Raw genomic sequence first — 17,701 nt, 5'->3', positions numbered from 1 at the left:
CCAGAGATAACAGGGTCTTACCTGGCACAGGAACACCATATACATTGGCTTCCTGTATGAAGTCCAACATACCAATGACATCAGAAACTTCAGTGGTTGCAACATTCTCTCCTTTCCATCTAAATGGAGTAAGGAGTGGAGAAAAAAAAACACGGTACCCAAATGAAAACATATGAGCATACTGTACTCTTGATGGATGATGTAAGCTCTTTGGGGGAAGGTAAAATTATTATTAATAATAATTAATAATTCATATTTTTATTGTGCCTAGGAGCCCCAGTCATGGGCCTTGACTCCATTGTGTTTGTACAGCACCCAGCACAATGGGGTCATGATCCAAGACTGGGGCTCCTAGACACTATAATAATACAAATTAATAATAGTAATATTACCTTTAATAGGAATTATGAATACACTGGACTAAATATACCTTACATTTGTTCTAGCATGTCCAGTCAGTGTGATGCTCTGATCACCATAAGAGTAAGCTTTGTTAAAACAGCTGCATTTAAAAATAAATAAATAAATGAAAACAAGTAAATCCTATCCTAATTTGAAATAAAGTGTTTTCATAATTTATATTCAGCTAAATCTACCAAATGTAGACATCTACTGTGTTTGATATATTTCTCCACTTCAGTGTGCCAAGTCTCCTTGCCCTGCAACAAAGACACCATTTGCTAGAATGCTCATGAGAAGGATCACGAGGGACTTTGAATGAAAACCTGCCACAAAATGAAGTTAGGTATGGTTGCATGCTGCTCACAAAATTAAACACTAGCACTGCTATATACTTCAAGAATGGATATGAACCAGAGACTCTTGGGAGAGAGGAGAGGAGAGGAGGAAAATAGGTCAAGCAATATTATCCTATCCCATGCACCAATGCTTTTTAACAAGGACATAGAGATAGTACCTGTAAGTATCCCCGATCCTGTCCCAAAAGTAAAGAAAATTCTCTTGGTCTTGAATCATCAGATCCCCTGTATTAAAATAAATGTCTCCCTTCTTAAACACCTCGCAGAGTAATTTCTTTTCCGTATGTTTCTTACTCCCAGCATAGCCAAAGAAGGGATTCTTTGCATTCACTTTGGAAATGAGAAGACCAGCCTCACCTATAGAGAAAAGTTAAGGTGAACAGTGATGTAAGGTATCACAGGATAGTTAATGTTTACATTAATGTTAATTGACTACATATCCTACACTTACAATATTAAGATATTATATACCCAACTCAACATGATGGAATTGTTCTATGAGACCAAAAAACAATAGTGTGTCTTATGCTCTACTGCCTTGCACCTTCTGTAGTCCTTTGCAATTGTCCAAAGTATGTATAAACTGCTGCCAAATAGGAAAGATAGTGTTTTACATTACATAAGATCATAAGAATGGCCATACTGGATCAGAACAATGGTCCATCTAGCCCAGTATCCTTCCAACAGCAGCCAATGCCAGGTGCTTCAGAGGGAATGACTAGAACAGACAACCAGGTGATCCATCCCCTGTTGCCCATTCCCAGCTTCTGGCAAACAGAGGCTAGGGACACTTCTGAGCATGATTTTGCCCCCCTGTCCATCCTGGATAATAGCCATTGATAGACCTATCCTCCATGGACTTATCTAGTTCCATTTTGAACCCTGTTATAGTTTTGGCCTTCACAACATCCTCTGATGTAGAGTTCACACAATGCACAATCAACCTGTGGAAGAAATACTTCCTTTTGTTCATTTTAAACCTCCTTCCTGTTAATTTCATTTGGTGACCACCCCTAGTTCTTGTGTTATGAGGAGAAGTAAATAATACTTCCTTTTTTACTTTCTCCACAACAGTCATGATTTTGGGGGAGAGATAGCTCAGTGGTTTGAGCATTGGCCTGCTAAACCCACAGTTAGAAGTTCAATCCTTGAGGGGGCCACTTAGGGATCTGGGGCAAAATCAGTACTTGGTCCTGCTAGTGAAGGCAGGGGGATGGACTCAATGACCTTTCCAGGTCCCTTCCAGTTCTATGAGATAGGTACATCTCCATATATTATTATTTTTATAGACCTCTAGTCATCTCTTTTCCAAGCTGAAAAGTCCCAATCTTCTTTCTCTCGCCTCATACAGAAGCTTTTCCATAGCCCTAATCATTTTTGTTTCTCTGTACCTTTTCCAATTCCAATATATCTTTTTTGACATGGGGCGACCAGATCTGCACACAGAATTCAAGGTGTGGGTATACCAGGGATTTATATAGAGGCAATATCATATTTTCTGTGTCATCATTATCCCCTTTCCTAATGATTCCCCAAGTTCTGTTTGCTTTTCTGACTGCTGCTGGACACAGAGTGGCTGTTTTCAGAGAACTATCCACAATGACTCCAAGATTTCTTTCTTGAGTGATAACAGTTAATTTAGACCCCATCATTTTATATCTATAGTTGGGATTATGTTTTCCAATATGCATTACTCTGCATTTATCAACATTTAATTTAATTTGTCATTTTGTTGCTGAGTCACACCGTTTTGTGAGGTCCGTTTGTAACTCTTTGCAGTGTGCTTTGGACTTAACTATCTTGAGTAGTTTTCTATCATCTGCGAATTTTGCCACCTCACTGTTTACCCCTTTTTCCAGATCATTTATGGATATGTTGAACAGCATTGGCACCAGTACAGCTCCCTAGGGGACACCACTATTTACCTCTGTCCATTCTGGAAACTGACCATTTATTCCTACCCTTTGTTTTGTATATTTTAACCAGTGAGGATCCAGGTGAGGACCTTCCCTCGTATACCAATTAACTGTTTACAGGATGAATACCACTACACAAGATGCAAGGCAGTGGAGGATCAGGCTCTGCTCTTTTTTAGGGATATCACTTACCAAAGTGCACCTGCCAAGAAAGATTAGACCTCACATATCTTACTGAATTGTAATTGTCAGCATTAGTTTCCTTTTAATACTCAAAATAAAATACCCAAGATTTGAAAAAATGTGTGTCTAAAGCTAGGTATTAAATCCATATTTAAATAGCCTGATTTTGAAGAGTACTGAGCTCTCCAGCAGTTTTCACTGAAGCCAGCAAAGTAAAGTGGATTATATTTATACAGAATCAGTTTTCTTTCTTTGCCAGTTAACTTATGAAAGTTAACCAAATCTATTTTCAGAAAATACCAAACAAGTTAGGAGAGGAGGAAATAAGTCTGCTTGTTGCACATAGAATGCATGGGTGGAATACTTCTATGGACTACTAGTTCGAAACACAAAGTATACAGCACATTACTGGAATGGTTGCTTGTGTCCCTGAGCATTCTGGGGTTACCCCCACACACAAACTTTAATTGTAGGGTCTCACGTTTATTTAAGCATTTTCTGAACAGTAAAACCAGAGGGTTACATTGTTCTAGCAGAGAAAAGTACTCCAATAAAATATATACACAAAAGGGATGGCAAGCATTACAAAGAGTTTAGGACCAAATCCTGGAGAAGGCATAAAAAGACTATATAACAGGGTTTTGCCCTGCTTTTCTTAGATTCATAAAGTTTAAGGTCAGAAGGGACTACTAGAACATCTAGTCTAACCTCTTTTATATCATAGACCATTAATTTTACCCAGTTACCCCTGTACTGAGTCCTATAACTTTTGTTTGGTTAATGCATAACATCCAGAAAGCATTCTCCTTATACATGTACCAAGTAGTCTCTCAATCTTTCTGATAAGCTAAACAGAATGAGCTCTTTTAGTTTTTCACAGTAAGGCATTTTTTCCAGCCCTCTAATTATTTTTTGTACCCTCTCCAATTTTACAATATGCTTTTTAAAATATGGAAACCTGAACTGTATACAGTATGTCTTATCAATCACTTATACAGAGGTAAAATCATGTCCCTAATCCTACTCACTGCTCCCCTATTTATATAGCCAAGGATTGCATTAGCCGTTTTTGCCACAGCATCGCACTGAGAGCTCACATGGAGTTGCTTGTCCACAGTGAATCTTAAAATCTTTTCAGAGCCACTACTTTCCAGGATACAGTTAGAACTTGTCAAAACTCAGAATTTCATTGTCTGGAAAATTCTAACACTTAGAAAGGTTTTCATTCTGATAAATTTTGAAATTTCAAGCAGAAAGGAAAGTCTATCTTTTCCCTATTTGTGTTTTTGTCCTTAGGCATTTGTCTACCATTAAAAGATTGTGCTTCTAAAGCCTCACATGGTTAAAAATGTCATTAAACCTACTGATTTTGTAGGCACACATTGTTATACGTTATTATTAGCTGATGTTGGCGCTTTATCACTTGTAACACAATAACAGTTCATTTTTTAAAAAAAAACTAAGTTTTTTATAGGCTTGATGTATCCTGTTATAATGAATGCTTACCTTTCTTAACCTTCTCACACCAACCATGCTTATTTCTAATTGGTTCATCTTTTTTAAAATCATACTTGATTAAGTCAAAAGGGGAAAAAAGCTGAAAAGAGAAGAGAACAGATGGACCATCAGTTATTTATAAACACAGCGACATCTGGTGGCAGCAAAAGTAAGCAACGAAAAAATTTTATGTACAGCATTCAAATCTTTTTTACCTACATGTAGAATCCAGTTTTATGTAAATACAAAATGCACAAGATAAACTTATACTATTCACTGAAGAAAAGCAACATCTGATTTTAATAACCCTGTAACATTAAAAATATCTCTGGAACACATATGTAATCTCACTTATTTTCATACAGCATCTTGTGGCAAAACTGTGGCCCCTATATACATTGGAGCAGTGTACCAGAATCTGCACCAGGATGTCATAATAATAGAATCAGATCTGCAACTTTAGCTACAGTATTTGTTAGCAGAGCCTGCTACAAAAACTACTCCTGGGACCAGATCCTTAACTGGTGTAAATCAGTGTAGCTCCATTTATTTCAATGGAGTTATGCCAATTTATTCCAGATGAGGATCTGGCCCACGGTTTTTAGCATTGCTTGCTAGTGAGAATGCTTGAAGTTGTAGATTGGGGAAGTATTGTGAAGAGCAGATTAAAATGTCAGAAAAGGACTGTAGATGAACCAATAGCAGCACTTCTTGGGATGCTAACAACTTTCACGCTCACTCAGCACTACAGTATGGCTCTTAGGAAAAGCCTCATTTTGGTAAAGCTGTACAGCTGCACTACCTGAACAAGAAGACTGGGAGCATTCTACTTCCCTAAATGTCAACAAGCAGGGGAGCATTCCCACTACTATACTTTTTTATGGACTGCAGACTTCTCCCTGCTGGGCACCAGTCCTCCTCAGTGGGCCTCACGTCCTCCTTTTGGGTACTGTGCACTCCTAAGAGCATAGGGACAGAAGTTTCTATACTCTCCCAATCACAGACATTGCTATTCTGACTGACCCCTATATGGGCTGCACACCAGAGTTGAAGCTAGGGTGAAAGGCTTCTTGCACCCTCTTGCATAGGACTAGACAGAATCTGGCCCTGGCTGCAGGACTGGGCCCCATATTCTTGCCAACATTAAAAACCCAGGTACTTTTTCTCACTGAATACTCAGGACCTGATTCTCATTTACACTAAGGGCTTGTTTTCACATATTATGGTATAGCTGCACGAGTGTAGCACTTTAGTAAAGATGCTCCTTTGCCGATGATTAATCCACCTCCCCAACAGCTGTAACTATGTCGGCAAGAGAAGCTCTCTCATCAATATAGCACTGTCTACACAGGGAGTTAGACTGGTATAGCTATGTCGCTCAGGGGTGTGGATTTTTCACACCCCTGAACAACAGATATACCAATATAGGTCTGTTGTCTAGGCCTGGCCTAAGAGCCCTTTGCAAGTGGTGTAAAGCGGTTTTCATGTAAATGATAACTAGAACCAGAGTCTTTGTCATCGTATGGGCGGGGTGCACTTCTTATCAGATATTCACTTATCCTTCTGTGCATTCAGCTAGCCTGCTTCCTGACTCTTCTCATCTTCTGTCTCCTAAAGAAGTGCATCAGTCGTTCTTGTAAAAGTAGGACTAACAAACGATTTCTGGAAATCTTTGCAGGAGAATTATTGACAGGACCAGTGTGGGAGAAAACAATTATAAATATATATTTTAATCACATAGCACCTTTTTTCACCAGCAAGAAATACAATGTAATTAGGGACTGGGATTAGGAAGATGTCTCATGTAATGGATAAAATGCTAAAACATAAAATGCTCATTTGCCTTCAATTAATTTGGCTGAATAGTATAACGATTTTATCATCCATTAACTTGATCACACCACTATTCATTTTGTTGTCACTGATGCCTGAATTTTTATAGCAACCACTAATTAGCACAGGGGACAATTTAGAAAGAATCAAGTCTGTGGTGGCTGGATGCTGGATTAGTGAATGCAGCTGCACACTGTGCACACCTTTTGTAATATGAAATTGAATGATACTGTAACTTAGCCCTGGTCTACACACAGCCCCGGGGTCGAACTAGGGTACGCGAATTCAGCTACGTGAATAACGTAGCTGAATTCGAACTACCCTAGTTCGAATGACTTACCCGTCCAGACGCCGCGGAAGCGAACTCCGCGGCTCCAAGGTCGACTCCGCCAACTCCTCCTGCCGCGGTGGAGTACCGGAGTTGACCGCGGCGCTTCCGGAGTTCGAACTATCGCGTCTAGATCAGACGCGATAGTTCGAACTCCGAGAAGTCGAACTCGCCGCGTCGACCCGCGCGGTAAGTATAAACGTACCCTGAGTTATAAACAGTACTTTTTGTATTAGATATATTGAAAATGCTTTATAATGTAAAGGCTAGAGTTTGGTAGCAAAGCAACTGACTGCATATGATAATTCAATTGTCATTAGGCACTCAAGTACAACTTGGTTTGCGCAATCTGTTTCATTGACAGAGGAAATGTTGAGATTACCTGATTTCCCTGACCAAAGATGCATCTTTGGATCTCACTGAGACCCAGAGCATGAAGCAAAAGAACCTTTGTTTAAACACCTGGTCTAAAGAAGAGTACTTCTAACAGTACACTACTGTGTATCAGCCCAATGATCTAAAGACTGGACACGTGAACTGAGATTTACTGAACCTACTCGTCAGCATCTGTAATACCATAAATCTGTCTATGTGCAAGCTGCTTTCCTTCTGCATTAAAGTTTGTGAATTGGAGTCACCTTGGCATAGCAGGTGGTGCTGCATCATACTGCTGCAATTACAGACCTAAATCTGTTTCATCTTGGCTATTCCAAATGATGGGGAAAGAAGGGATGTAGACAAACATTACTGTATTATTCTACACAGTGTAATGCAGTGGATCGTTCATCTAATTTTAACCTTTTTACTGGATAAATAAATAATTATACAACACATGAACCTTTCAACCAGCTAAACTGCAATCTGACCATACACTGTATCCCCACTGCCCTGTGATTATGTTGCTCTGTTATTTATCTACTTAAAGTACTTATATGGCCAAATTACCATAGTATCTGAGCACCTCACAATCTTTAATGCATTTATCTTCACAATGCTCCTGTGAGGTAGGGAAGTGCTATTATCCCCATCTATAAAATGGTGATCTGAGGCACAGAGAGGCCAAGTGACTTTCCCACAGTCACACAGACAGCCTGGGGCTGAGTAAGAAATGGAACCTGGGTCTTCTAGGTGCTGTGCTAATACCCTAACTACAGGACCATCTTTTTTTCTAGCTAACAGTATCATCATAATGTCACACCGCTGCTCTTTTCAAATACAATATTTCAATTCAAATATGTTTTAAAAATTGTTTTTAAAATTATTATATTTTAAACTCACAATGGACCAGTAAAAATATGTATCAGCTTTTGCCTTTGGTTTAGTTTGTCAGCCGGAAATTTTACAGGTAATCTACTGCTGAATGCAGGCCCGCCCAGAGGGGGGGGCCAAGAGGGGCAATTTGCCCCAGGCCCCGAGCCCCACAGGGGCCCCCACGAGAGTTTTTCGGGGCCCCTGGAGCGGGGTCCCTCACTCGCTCCGGGGGGCCCGGAAAACTCTTGCGGGGCCGGGCACAGGAGCTTCTTCGCTCCCGGTCTTCGCCGGCGGGGGGGTCCTTCCGCCCCGGGGCGGAACGACCCCCCGCTGGTGAATTACCGCCGAAGACGGAATGGGACCCGCCGCCGAAGTTCAGCTCGGTCTTCGGCGGTAATTCGGCGGTGGGGGGCCCTTCCGTTCCGGGACCCGCCGCCAAAGTGCCCCGAAGACCCGCGGCGGGGCCCCCCTCCGCCGAATTACCGCCAAAGACCGGGTTGCACTTCGGCGGCGGGTCCCGCTTCGGTGGTAATTCGGCGGCGGGGGGGCCCCCGCCGCGGGTCTTCGGGGCACTTGGGCAGCGGGTCCCGGAACGGAAGGGCCCCCCCGCCGCCGAAGACCCTGGGCCCCCGGAATCCTCTGGGCAGCCCTGGCTGAATGGCAGATGTTTATAAAACAAACTGCTACATGTATACACTTGTCTACATAGGAAAATAGCCAAGAATAGCTATTCCACATAAGTTCCCAGTGTGAACACTTGTTCCTCCCTAAGGCTGCATCTCCACTATGAGCTAGGGGTGTGATTCCCAGCTCACTTACACATACTCGTGCTAGGCTTATATCTGCTTTAGCTAAAACTTTACATGAAGTTTCGTTTTCATGTTAAAAAGTACCTGTTCTGTTATTTTAAAATTTAAGATTAGGAACAAAAAACAAACTCCACTAGAATTGGGTCAGTCAGTCCTGAGATTCTTTGTTCTGTGAAAGAAAGGTAATAAGCCTCAACAAAATGCTAAAATGTTTTTGATTGATTGCCACAGTCAAGCTTTCCATCAGATAAGAAGGTTAAAATAGCACCTGATTCGGTCATCCATTCTCATGTAGAGTAGTACCTTATCATGCAAGCAGTCCCACTGATTTCTACAGAACAACAGAACAAGGTATTACACAGCATGAGTACTGAAGAAAGTTTCAGGCTCTTACAATTTTTTTTTAACTAAAACACTGGCAAAAAAATGTTACATGCAAAGTTCTGAATAAAAGTTTTTAGAAGCTGATTTTTAGGTAGGTAGTAATTTGTACTCCCTGTTACCACTTTTTATGACATATGAGTTCCCTTTCCCCACACTCCTGTTGCATTTTCTCTCTTGTAGCACGGGGTACATTTTAAGGGTAATATGGAGTGTCTTTTCCATGCATCTTTGATCAGTAATAATGGAAGTCTCATGCCTAACTTCTTATGCATCACACAAATAATATATGCATAAAAGGTCTGAAGCTGCTCTGTGCATTCCTGTTCAGAGGCCTCTGCAAATTTTGTTTCCTTAGCAGATGTAGGCTCCCATTTTCTATTGCATTAATTCTATTCACATGAGGCATATAGACATCTTGTTTTTTTTAAAAACTGTTCATAGTAACTATACCTTCAAACATATCAACAGGATCCATTGTACCTAGAGATTACACAGTGCAAATAAACTAAATTATTCCTAGACAAGAGCACCAATTTCCAGTTAGCATCTCACATTCAGTGGCTCTTCGGATGCATGGCACACTACTACAGCATTCTCCTTTTTCTTCACACAACTGAAAATATAATACAGTACAATTTGGCTGACAGAAGATCATTTTCTGGTTCCTGCCATTGTATCTGTCACATTACCTATAATTTGGCAAATGGAACATCAATCACACATTAGTCTTTGCCTCCTTGCTTTAGGAGAAGGCAGTTAGTGACAGAAAATTCGCTTTCATCTTCGGAGCCTGAACCAGTTTTGTCAGCTTTAGTATCTTTAGATTCTGTTCCACACTCATCACCTCAATGTACAAATATAGGAACCTCTATACTGAATCAAACTGGTGAACCCTATACAGTAGTTCTGTATACTGCTTGATGTTGGCCAGTACCAGCTGCATCAGAGGGTTGGAGGGATCTGCCACCTTTCAGGTGAATGCCCTAGCCACCAGGCTATGGGATATTCTGATGTGGGGCTCCCTGACTTTCTCCTGTTGAAGCTGTTGTACTTTGAATTTTTTTAAATTATTTATCCATCGACATTCAGTATCACCACACCTACGTTTCTTTGTGAATCTAGCCCTTAATGCAGGTTTATTTTCTGGAGAAGAAAGAGTTTGAGCAATATTTTAAAGACATTATAAACTAATTTAGACTAATAGCAGAGTGGCCATTTCCTGTTCATGAGAGGGCTTACATTCTTTACATTTTCATTTTTGGGAAAGGATGAGGGAAGATTTCACAGTTATGTTATCAAATTAGATAGATACTTTGATAGGGCACAGGAATGCTAACTGGTTAGAATTTACAGCAGAAATGTCTGCAGACCTTCACTATCCAGTTACAAAAATAAATAAATCACATTAACAGAATTTTTAAAACTTCTAGTCTACAGTTGCTAACTCAAGTCATATGACTAAACCACAGAGGAGAACAAATAGCACCTTTATTTTATATTCATGAAAAAGTATCAATCTTCCTTTCTGGGTATATAAACAGTACAATTTTTATCAATGTATGAAACAAAAATAAAACAACATTCCACACCTTCCATGGTTTAAAGACATAGGGGGAAGGCGGGGTGGAAGGCCACAGAGGGAGATATAACAACTCTGGGCCTGATCAAGAACCTACCAAACATTATAGATGGAATTTTCAAATGCACCAAAGTGACTTAGGAACACAAATCTCACTCTAAATCAATGGGATTTATGCTGCTAAATATTTAGTTGCTTTTTAAAATTCCATACTATGGGTGTGCTGCTCTTGATTTCAAGAAGAGCAGGACTGGGCCTCAATAATAGCACAAGGTTAAATTGGTTGTCTAGTGAGGTAGAAATTCTGAAGAAGACACCTATCACTTAATTATCTAAACCCTTGGATGACGTTTCTTAGAGACGAACCTCTCCAGCCATTTAAAGGAATGGTGTTAATAGGATCCACAGGAAGATCCATCTGCTATAGTTTTCTAACTCGGAGATGGCTGTTGTGACACTAGGTCTTGAGGGATGGTGAAGGAAGGGGTTTACAAAAACTAAAACTAAAAACAATAACTCAATGAGAGTGGACGAATCCCTCATGCAATATAAAGAAAGAACCGCTCCATCTTTTCCCCTACTGAGCCGTATGGGAAAGTCTAACAGAATTTATTATAAAAAGGACAATCTTTCTGTAGGGTTATTTAGCGATGGAATTTAATAGAACATTTTATCCCTTCTATAGAATATCTATCCAGGATGGTTCAAAAAACTAGATACAAATGATCTCTTTTTTCTATTAAAATCTGTAGGGGTTTAAAGTAAATTGTATAAAATCCTATGGGTTTCATCTCTATGCAAAAATCCTAACAGTTAATAAAGGGAAACAGAAAGACTAAGGCCTGGTCTACACTAGGATCTTAAATCGAATTTAGCAGCGTTAATTCGAACTAATCGCTCAACCGTCCACACCAGGAAGCCATTTAATTCGAACTAGGGGGCTCCTTAGTTCGAATTTGGTACTCCACCCCGACAGGTGGAGTAACGCTAAATTCGCACTTGCTAGCTCGAATTAGGCTAGGTGTGGATGCAAATCAAACTTAGTAGCTCCGGGAGCTATCCCACAGTGCACCACTCTGTTGACGCTCTGGACAGCAGTCCGAGCTTGGATGTTCTGAGCAGCCACACAGGAAATGACCCGGGAAAATTTGAATTCCTTTTCCTGTCTGGACAGTTAGAATCTCATTTCTTGCTTTGACATCGGGGCGAGCTCCGCGGCACCTGCAACGATGCAGAGCTCTCCAGCAGAGGAGTCAGCCCAATGCAAGAATAGAAAGAGATCCCCAGCATGGACAGACTGGGAAGTCCAGGATCTGATCGCTGTGTGGGGCGAGGAGTCTGTGCTGTCGGAGCTGCGCTCCAACAAGCGTAATGCAAAGACCTTCGAGAAGGTCTCCCAAGCCATGACACAGAAAGGATACAGCCGGGATGCGATGCAGTGCCGCGTGAAAGTCAAGGACCTGAGGCAAGGCTATCAAAAAGTCAGAGCGGCAAACGGACGCTCCGGAGCACAGCCCCAGACATGCCGCTTCTACGAGGCACTGCATGCCATTCTCGGTGGGTCTGCCACCACTGTCCCACCAGTGACCGTGGACTCAGTGGATGGCATAGTGAGCCAGGACAGTTCCTACTCGATGTTCGCCGATGGGCAAGACGACGAAGGGTCCGTGGAGGAAGGCGCAGGCGACAGCGAACACAATGCCGCTTTCCCTGACAGCCAGGATCTGTTCCTCACCCTCACAGAGATCCCCTACCAACCCTCACCGGCCGTGAACCTGGACTCAGAGTCAGGGGAAGGATCAGGCGGTAAGTCGTATAAACAAGAAAATATTTATTTGCTCGAAAACATGTATACCAAAAATATAAATTCTATCTATAAATACTATATCTAAAAGTTTTTAAAGGGAAACTAAACGAACAGTAGGTCTACACAGATTGGGATGGAACAATAGTCCTCCATGGACAATTCCACAAATGCTTCAAACAGTTCCTCAAATACCCTCCGCAGGAGGTTTCGAGGAAGAGGTGCCTTATTTGGTCCTCCGGTGAAGCTCACTCTTCCACGCCACGACATCCTCAGATACAGGGGAACCATCGCCTCTACCAGCATGGCCGCGTAGGGTCCCGGTCGGTGAAGTGCTTCCCTTAACATCCTTTCTTTCTGCACTCGAGAGACACGCCTCAGGGTAATCTCGTTACTGAAGTGCTGCATCTAATAGGGCAATTAGCGAATAGTTACTGTTCTTAATGGTTTACTTATACTTTGCATAACAAAGCCCCGCGCTTAGCAGCCACGTGCTGTAGGCCACACAGGAAAAGCATACATTGATCTTTCCCCTGCAGTGTCGGGAGTGGCTGCAAAAGGGTCATAGTATCTGATTTCCAGATTGCCTTTAGCACGACTGATAAGCATAATGTACTGTAAGGCTTACCAGGACTCTCTGCTAGAGGGATTCTAGAGGGATTCTAGAGGGATTCTGTTATCTCTCCCGACTTCTCCGCTCTCCTGTGCAATGGCGCAGCCAATCAGAGCGTAGCCCAAAATGTTGTGCTTCTCTGGAGACCACGTGACACTTGTTGTCCGGTACGGTCTTCTTCATAGAAATTCACTAGACGGTGTTCACTGTTCGCCAAAATGTATCTGTACAAGGAAATCACTAACTTTCCCCATCACACAGCTTCGGCTCCTTCCCGGACTGCCCCGGCATCCCCCTCGCAGAGACTGGCAATGATTAGACGGCGAAAGAAGAAGACTAGGGACGACATGTTCGCTGAACTGATGGCCTGCTCCCGAGCAGAGGCTGCAGAGCAGAAACACTGGAGGGAGACCCTATGTAAGCAGCATCGCACACTCATGGAACGTGAGGATAGGTGGCGGCAGGAAGACCAGCAGACCACCCAAACGCTGCTTGGTCTCATGAAGGAACAAACGGACACGCTTCGTCGCCTTGTTGATGTCCTGCAGGACCGCAGGCTGGAGGACAGGGCCCCCCTGCAGTGTCTCTGCAATCGCCCTCCCCAGCCAAGAAGTCCTGGCCCCCCCTCACCCAAAAGTACAAGACGGAGGGGTGGTAGAGGCCGTGAGAACTGTCACTGAACCAGAACAGAGCGGCCGTGTACCCCGCACTTCTCACGTTAGAAATTTGTAGAAGTGCTTCCCTTATAGGCTCAGCCAGTCCCAAATCCAAGGTTCATCCCCCCACTGTTTATTAGATTAATAAAAGATGTTTGCTGTTAATCACTGTTTCCGTCATGTCTTTCCTGTCAGAGGATTTTTCGGTGTATGGGGTGGACAGGGGTTTCATACTTGCACGGTATAGCCTACAGTACCAGGGTACAGACTTGGGGAAAGGATCAACTGCGGGGCACACACACACTGCAGTCAGTAGGCACCAGGGTCATTCTGTGTTGTGTATGCTGCCCCTGATCATTTCGTAATGTGTATGCTTGTCCAGGGTCCTAGCGCCTGCCACGCCATTACTGTGAAGGCAGGCTGCCCTTACGATGCACTTGCAACGGATCCACGAGCCTATCCGCTGCCCTGAGCCCCAACAAGAGCCCTCATCCACGGACAGATAGTCACCCTTCTCCCACACCCATCACCCCTTCCCACGCAGAAACCCGCAGCCCACTGCCGTCATCCAAACCCCTATGCAAAGAAGGCACCACTCGCCCCTTCCTGCAAACCCTCCCCTTCATGCAGAACCACTGTCATCCGTCCCCCACCCCAGAGACCTATGTAGGAGCAGGAGGATGTCAGTCCTCTATGGAGGAAGCGGTCTGTACGTCAGTGCACACCGTGCCCAGCACAGTATGCGTCCATGTCTCAACACCAGAACAGAAATGCAAAGTAAAAGAAAGATTTATTAATAATGAGTGTAACAATTAATTTGCTTAAAAACATGCTTTGGAAGTGGGGGAAACTTGGAGAACGCGGCATGTAGCCGCAGATCCAAATCGACACAAACTGACACAGGCCCAGGGTCAGTTTCTCTTGAAAGCAAGTGGAGAGTCATAGGTTACCCTGATCTCCGAGGAAACTTGCTTTCAAAGCCTCCCGGATACAGAGCGCTTCCCGCTGGGATATTCTCTCGGCACGCGTGTCTGGCTGAGCGTAAACTGCAGCCAGGCGATTTGCCTCAACCTCCCATCCGGACAAAAAGGCCTCGCCCTTGCTCTCACACAGATTGTGCAGCACACAGCATGCAGCAATAACTACGGGGATATTCTTTTCGCTGATGTCCGAGCGAGTGAGTAAGCTCCGCCATCTCCCCTTGAGACGTCCGAAAGCACACTCCACCACCATTCTGCACTTGCTCAGCTGGTAGTTGAAGAGTTCCTTCTCTCTGTCCAGGGCGCCTGTATAGGGCTTCATGAGCCAGGGCATTAGTGGGTAGGCTGGGTCCCCGAGGATCACTGTAGGCATCTGCACATCCCCAACCGTTATTTTGTGGTCCGGGAAGAAAGTACCTGCCTGGAGGAGTCTAAAGAGACCAGAGCTCCTGAACACACGCGCGTCATGAACCTTGCCCGCCCACCCGACGTTGATGTTGGTAAAACGTCCCCTATGGTCCACCAGTCCTTGCAGCACCATGGAAAAGTAGCCCTTTCGGTTAATGTAATCGCTGGCCTGGTGGGCCGGTGCCAGGATAGGGATGTGAGTCCCATCTATAGCCCCACCGCAGTTTGGGAATCCCATCGCGGCGAAGCCGTCTATGACAACCTGGACGTTTCCCAGGGTCACCACCTTTGAGAGCAGTTGCTCAATGATTGCGTGGGCTACTTGCATCACAGCAACCCCCACGGTAGATTTGCCCACGCCAAAGTGGTTCGCTACTGACCGGTAGCTGTCTGGCGTGGCAAGTTTCCAGAGGGCTATGGCCACTCGCTTCTGCACACTCAGGGCTGCTCGCATCCGGGTGTCCTGGCGCTTCAGGGCAGGGGACAGCAAGTCACACAGTTCAAGGAAAGTGCCCTTACACATCCTGAAGTTTCGCAGCCACTCTGTGTCATCCCAGACCTGCAGCACTATGCGGTCCCACCAGTCCGTGCTTGTTTCACGGGCCAAGAATCTCCGTTCCACAGCATGAACTTGACCCATTGCCACCATGATCTCCACTGCCCGGCGTACCCTGCTTTCTGAGAGGTCTGCGCCACTCTCCTCACCGCGCTGCCGGAGCCTCCTCGCCGATTTCTCAGCAGCTGACTGTTGCAGAGGTGGACGATAAGGTGCGAGGAGTTGACAACGGCCATAAGTGCAGCGATGATCGCAGCGGGCTCCATGCTCGCAGTGCTGTGGCGTCCGCGTTGTAACCGACCAGAAAAGTGCGCGAACAGATTTCCCGCCGGCGCTTTCAGGGAGGGAGGGCGTTTGTGAGTGACGGTTGAATGATGACAGTTACCCAAAACCACCCTCGACACATTTTTCCCCCAGCAGGCATTGCGAGCTCTACTCAGCATTCCAATGGGCAGCGGGGACTGCGGGAACTGTGGGATAGCTTCCCACAGTGCACCGCTTCCAAAGTCGACGCTGGCCCCGTGAATGTGGACTCGTGTGATTGACGGTTCAATGACGACAGTTACCCAAAACCACCCTCTACACATTTTTTCCCCCAGCAGGCATTGGGGGCTCTACCCAGCATTCCAATGGGCAGCGGGGACTGCGGGAACTGTGGGATAGCTTCCCACAGTGCACCGCTTCGAAAGTCGACGCCGGCCCCGTTAATGTGGACTCAGAAATTCGAATTAGTGTATTTAGTATGGATACACAAATTCGACTTCATAAGGTCGAATCCACAAATTCGAACTAAGTTGATTCGAAATAGTCTTGTAGTGTAGACAAGGCCTAACCCTTCAGTACACATCTTGCAGTTTTACTTGTTTTCATTACTCAAGTCTGCTTTACAATGTATTGACTTTAACAATCAAAAAGTTAAATATTAAATTACAGCCATCTGTGGTGTAATTGATACAACTTCACTCAGTTGACCTTAACTTCAAATGAATTTATTCAGACTTTAAAGAGGTAGTAATAGCAATAAACAGGTCTGTCCAGATTCAGAAGCTTTCTCAAATGTCACTTAGCCTCACAAAAGACACTTGTTAAGCTGTTTGCGCACAACTTTCAAACTGAGATGACTACACTCTTTTATAATTTCACTGTGTCATAGGTTTCTCCCCCACTTGGAGCTTTTGGGTTCACAAGATGGGGACCTGCATGGACTCCTCTAAACTAAAATCCTAGTTTACATCTGGTTTTCGCTGCCACCAGTCAGTTTAAAGTGTCTGACACACTGCCTGTCCCCCAAGCTTCCCCTGGGGAACCCAGATTCAAACCCCTTGAATCTCACCAGAGAGAGAGAGAAACAGCCAGTTCCCCTCCCCCCTTCCCTCTCTCCAGCCTGCTCCGGAGAGATTACACATCGAGTCAAATCCTTGACTCAACACAAAGAGGGACTCATCTCCCCCTCCCCTTCCCTAGTCCTTGGGAAAAATACCTTGATTCAAACTCCTTGAATCTCTACACACAGGGAAGCAGCCCACTTCCCCCCTCCCTCTCTCCTAGCCACTCTGGAGAGATACACACCGATTCAACTCTGTGAATCACCCTCAGGAGGAACTCACTCTTCCCCCCTCCCCTTCCCTTGAATCTCCACAAGAGAAGGAATTAACCAAGTCCAAAGAAAAGAAAAGAATTTATTAAAAGAACAAAAAAAGAAAGTACACTATCTCTGTCATACCAGGATGCAAAAATACAGGGTCTAACTTATAAAAACTGGAGAGACTTCCCCTCCCTCCTCATCAGCATAATCAAAGTAACAGCAAACAGGAATAAAGAATTTTCTTCAGCAAACACACAATTGCAAATATAGAAAGCAACTCAAAAGACTAATCCACCTTTCTAATTAATACTCACTATTGGATAGTAGGAACTACTCCAGGAGAACTTGGAGACATGTTTGGTCTCTCTTAGATCCAAAGAGAGAACACAGAGCAAACAAGGAACACAGACAAAGCCTTCCCTCCACAGAGATTTGAACATATCTTGTCCCTGATTGGTCCTCTGGTCAGGTGGTCATCAGGTTACTGAGCTTGTTAACCCTTTACAGGTAAAAGAGACTTTAACCCTTAACTATCTGTTTATGACACACCCCCAAAATCGC

The 17,701-nt window shown here is 44.0% G+C and overlaps 1 protein-coding gene across 3 annotated transcripts in view; it reads right to left on the bottom strand.

Annotated features, from left to right (window-relative positions):
* SLC27A6 (solute carrier family 27 member 6) overlaps window positions 1–17,701 on the bottom strand; it is a 124,025-nt gene that overhangs the window by 5,534 nt on the left and 100,790 nt on the right. For all 3 annotated transcript variants that reach the window (XM_045020122.1, XM_045020124.1, XM_045020123.1), the window contains exons 7-9: window positions 4,364–4,454; window positions 917–1,115; window positions 22–119 (exon numbers count right to left, since the gene is read on the bottom strand). In XM_045020122.1, the coding sequence (XP_044876057.1) occupies window positions 22–119; window positions 917–1,115; window positions 4,364–4,454 (388 nt within the window). The remainder of the gene's footprint in view (window positions 1–21; window positions 120–916; window positions 1,116–4,363; window positions 4,455–17,701) is intronic.

This window comes from Mauremys mutica, chromosome 6, assembly GCF_020497125.1.
Source record: "Mauremys mutica isolate MM-2020 ecotype Southern chromosome 6, ASM2049712v1, whole genome shotgun sequence".
Taxonomy (NCBI): domain Eukaryota; kingdom Metazoa; phylum Chordata; order Testudines; family Geoemydidae; genus Mauremys; species Mauremys mutica.
This window is presented reverse-complemented; position numbering and strand designations above follow the sequence as displayed.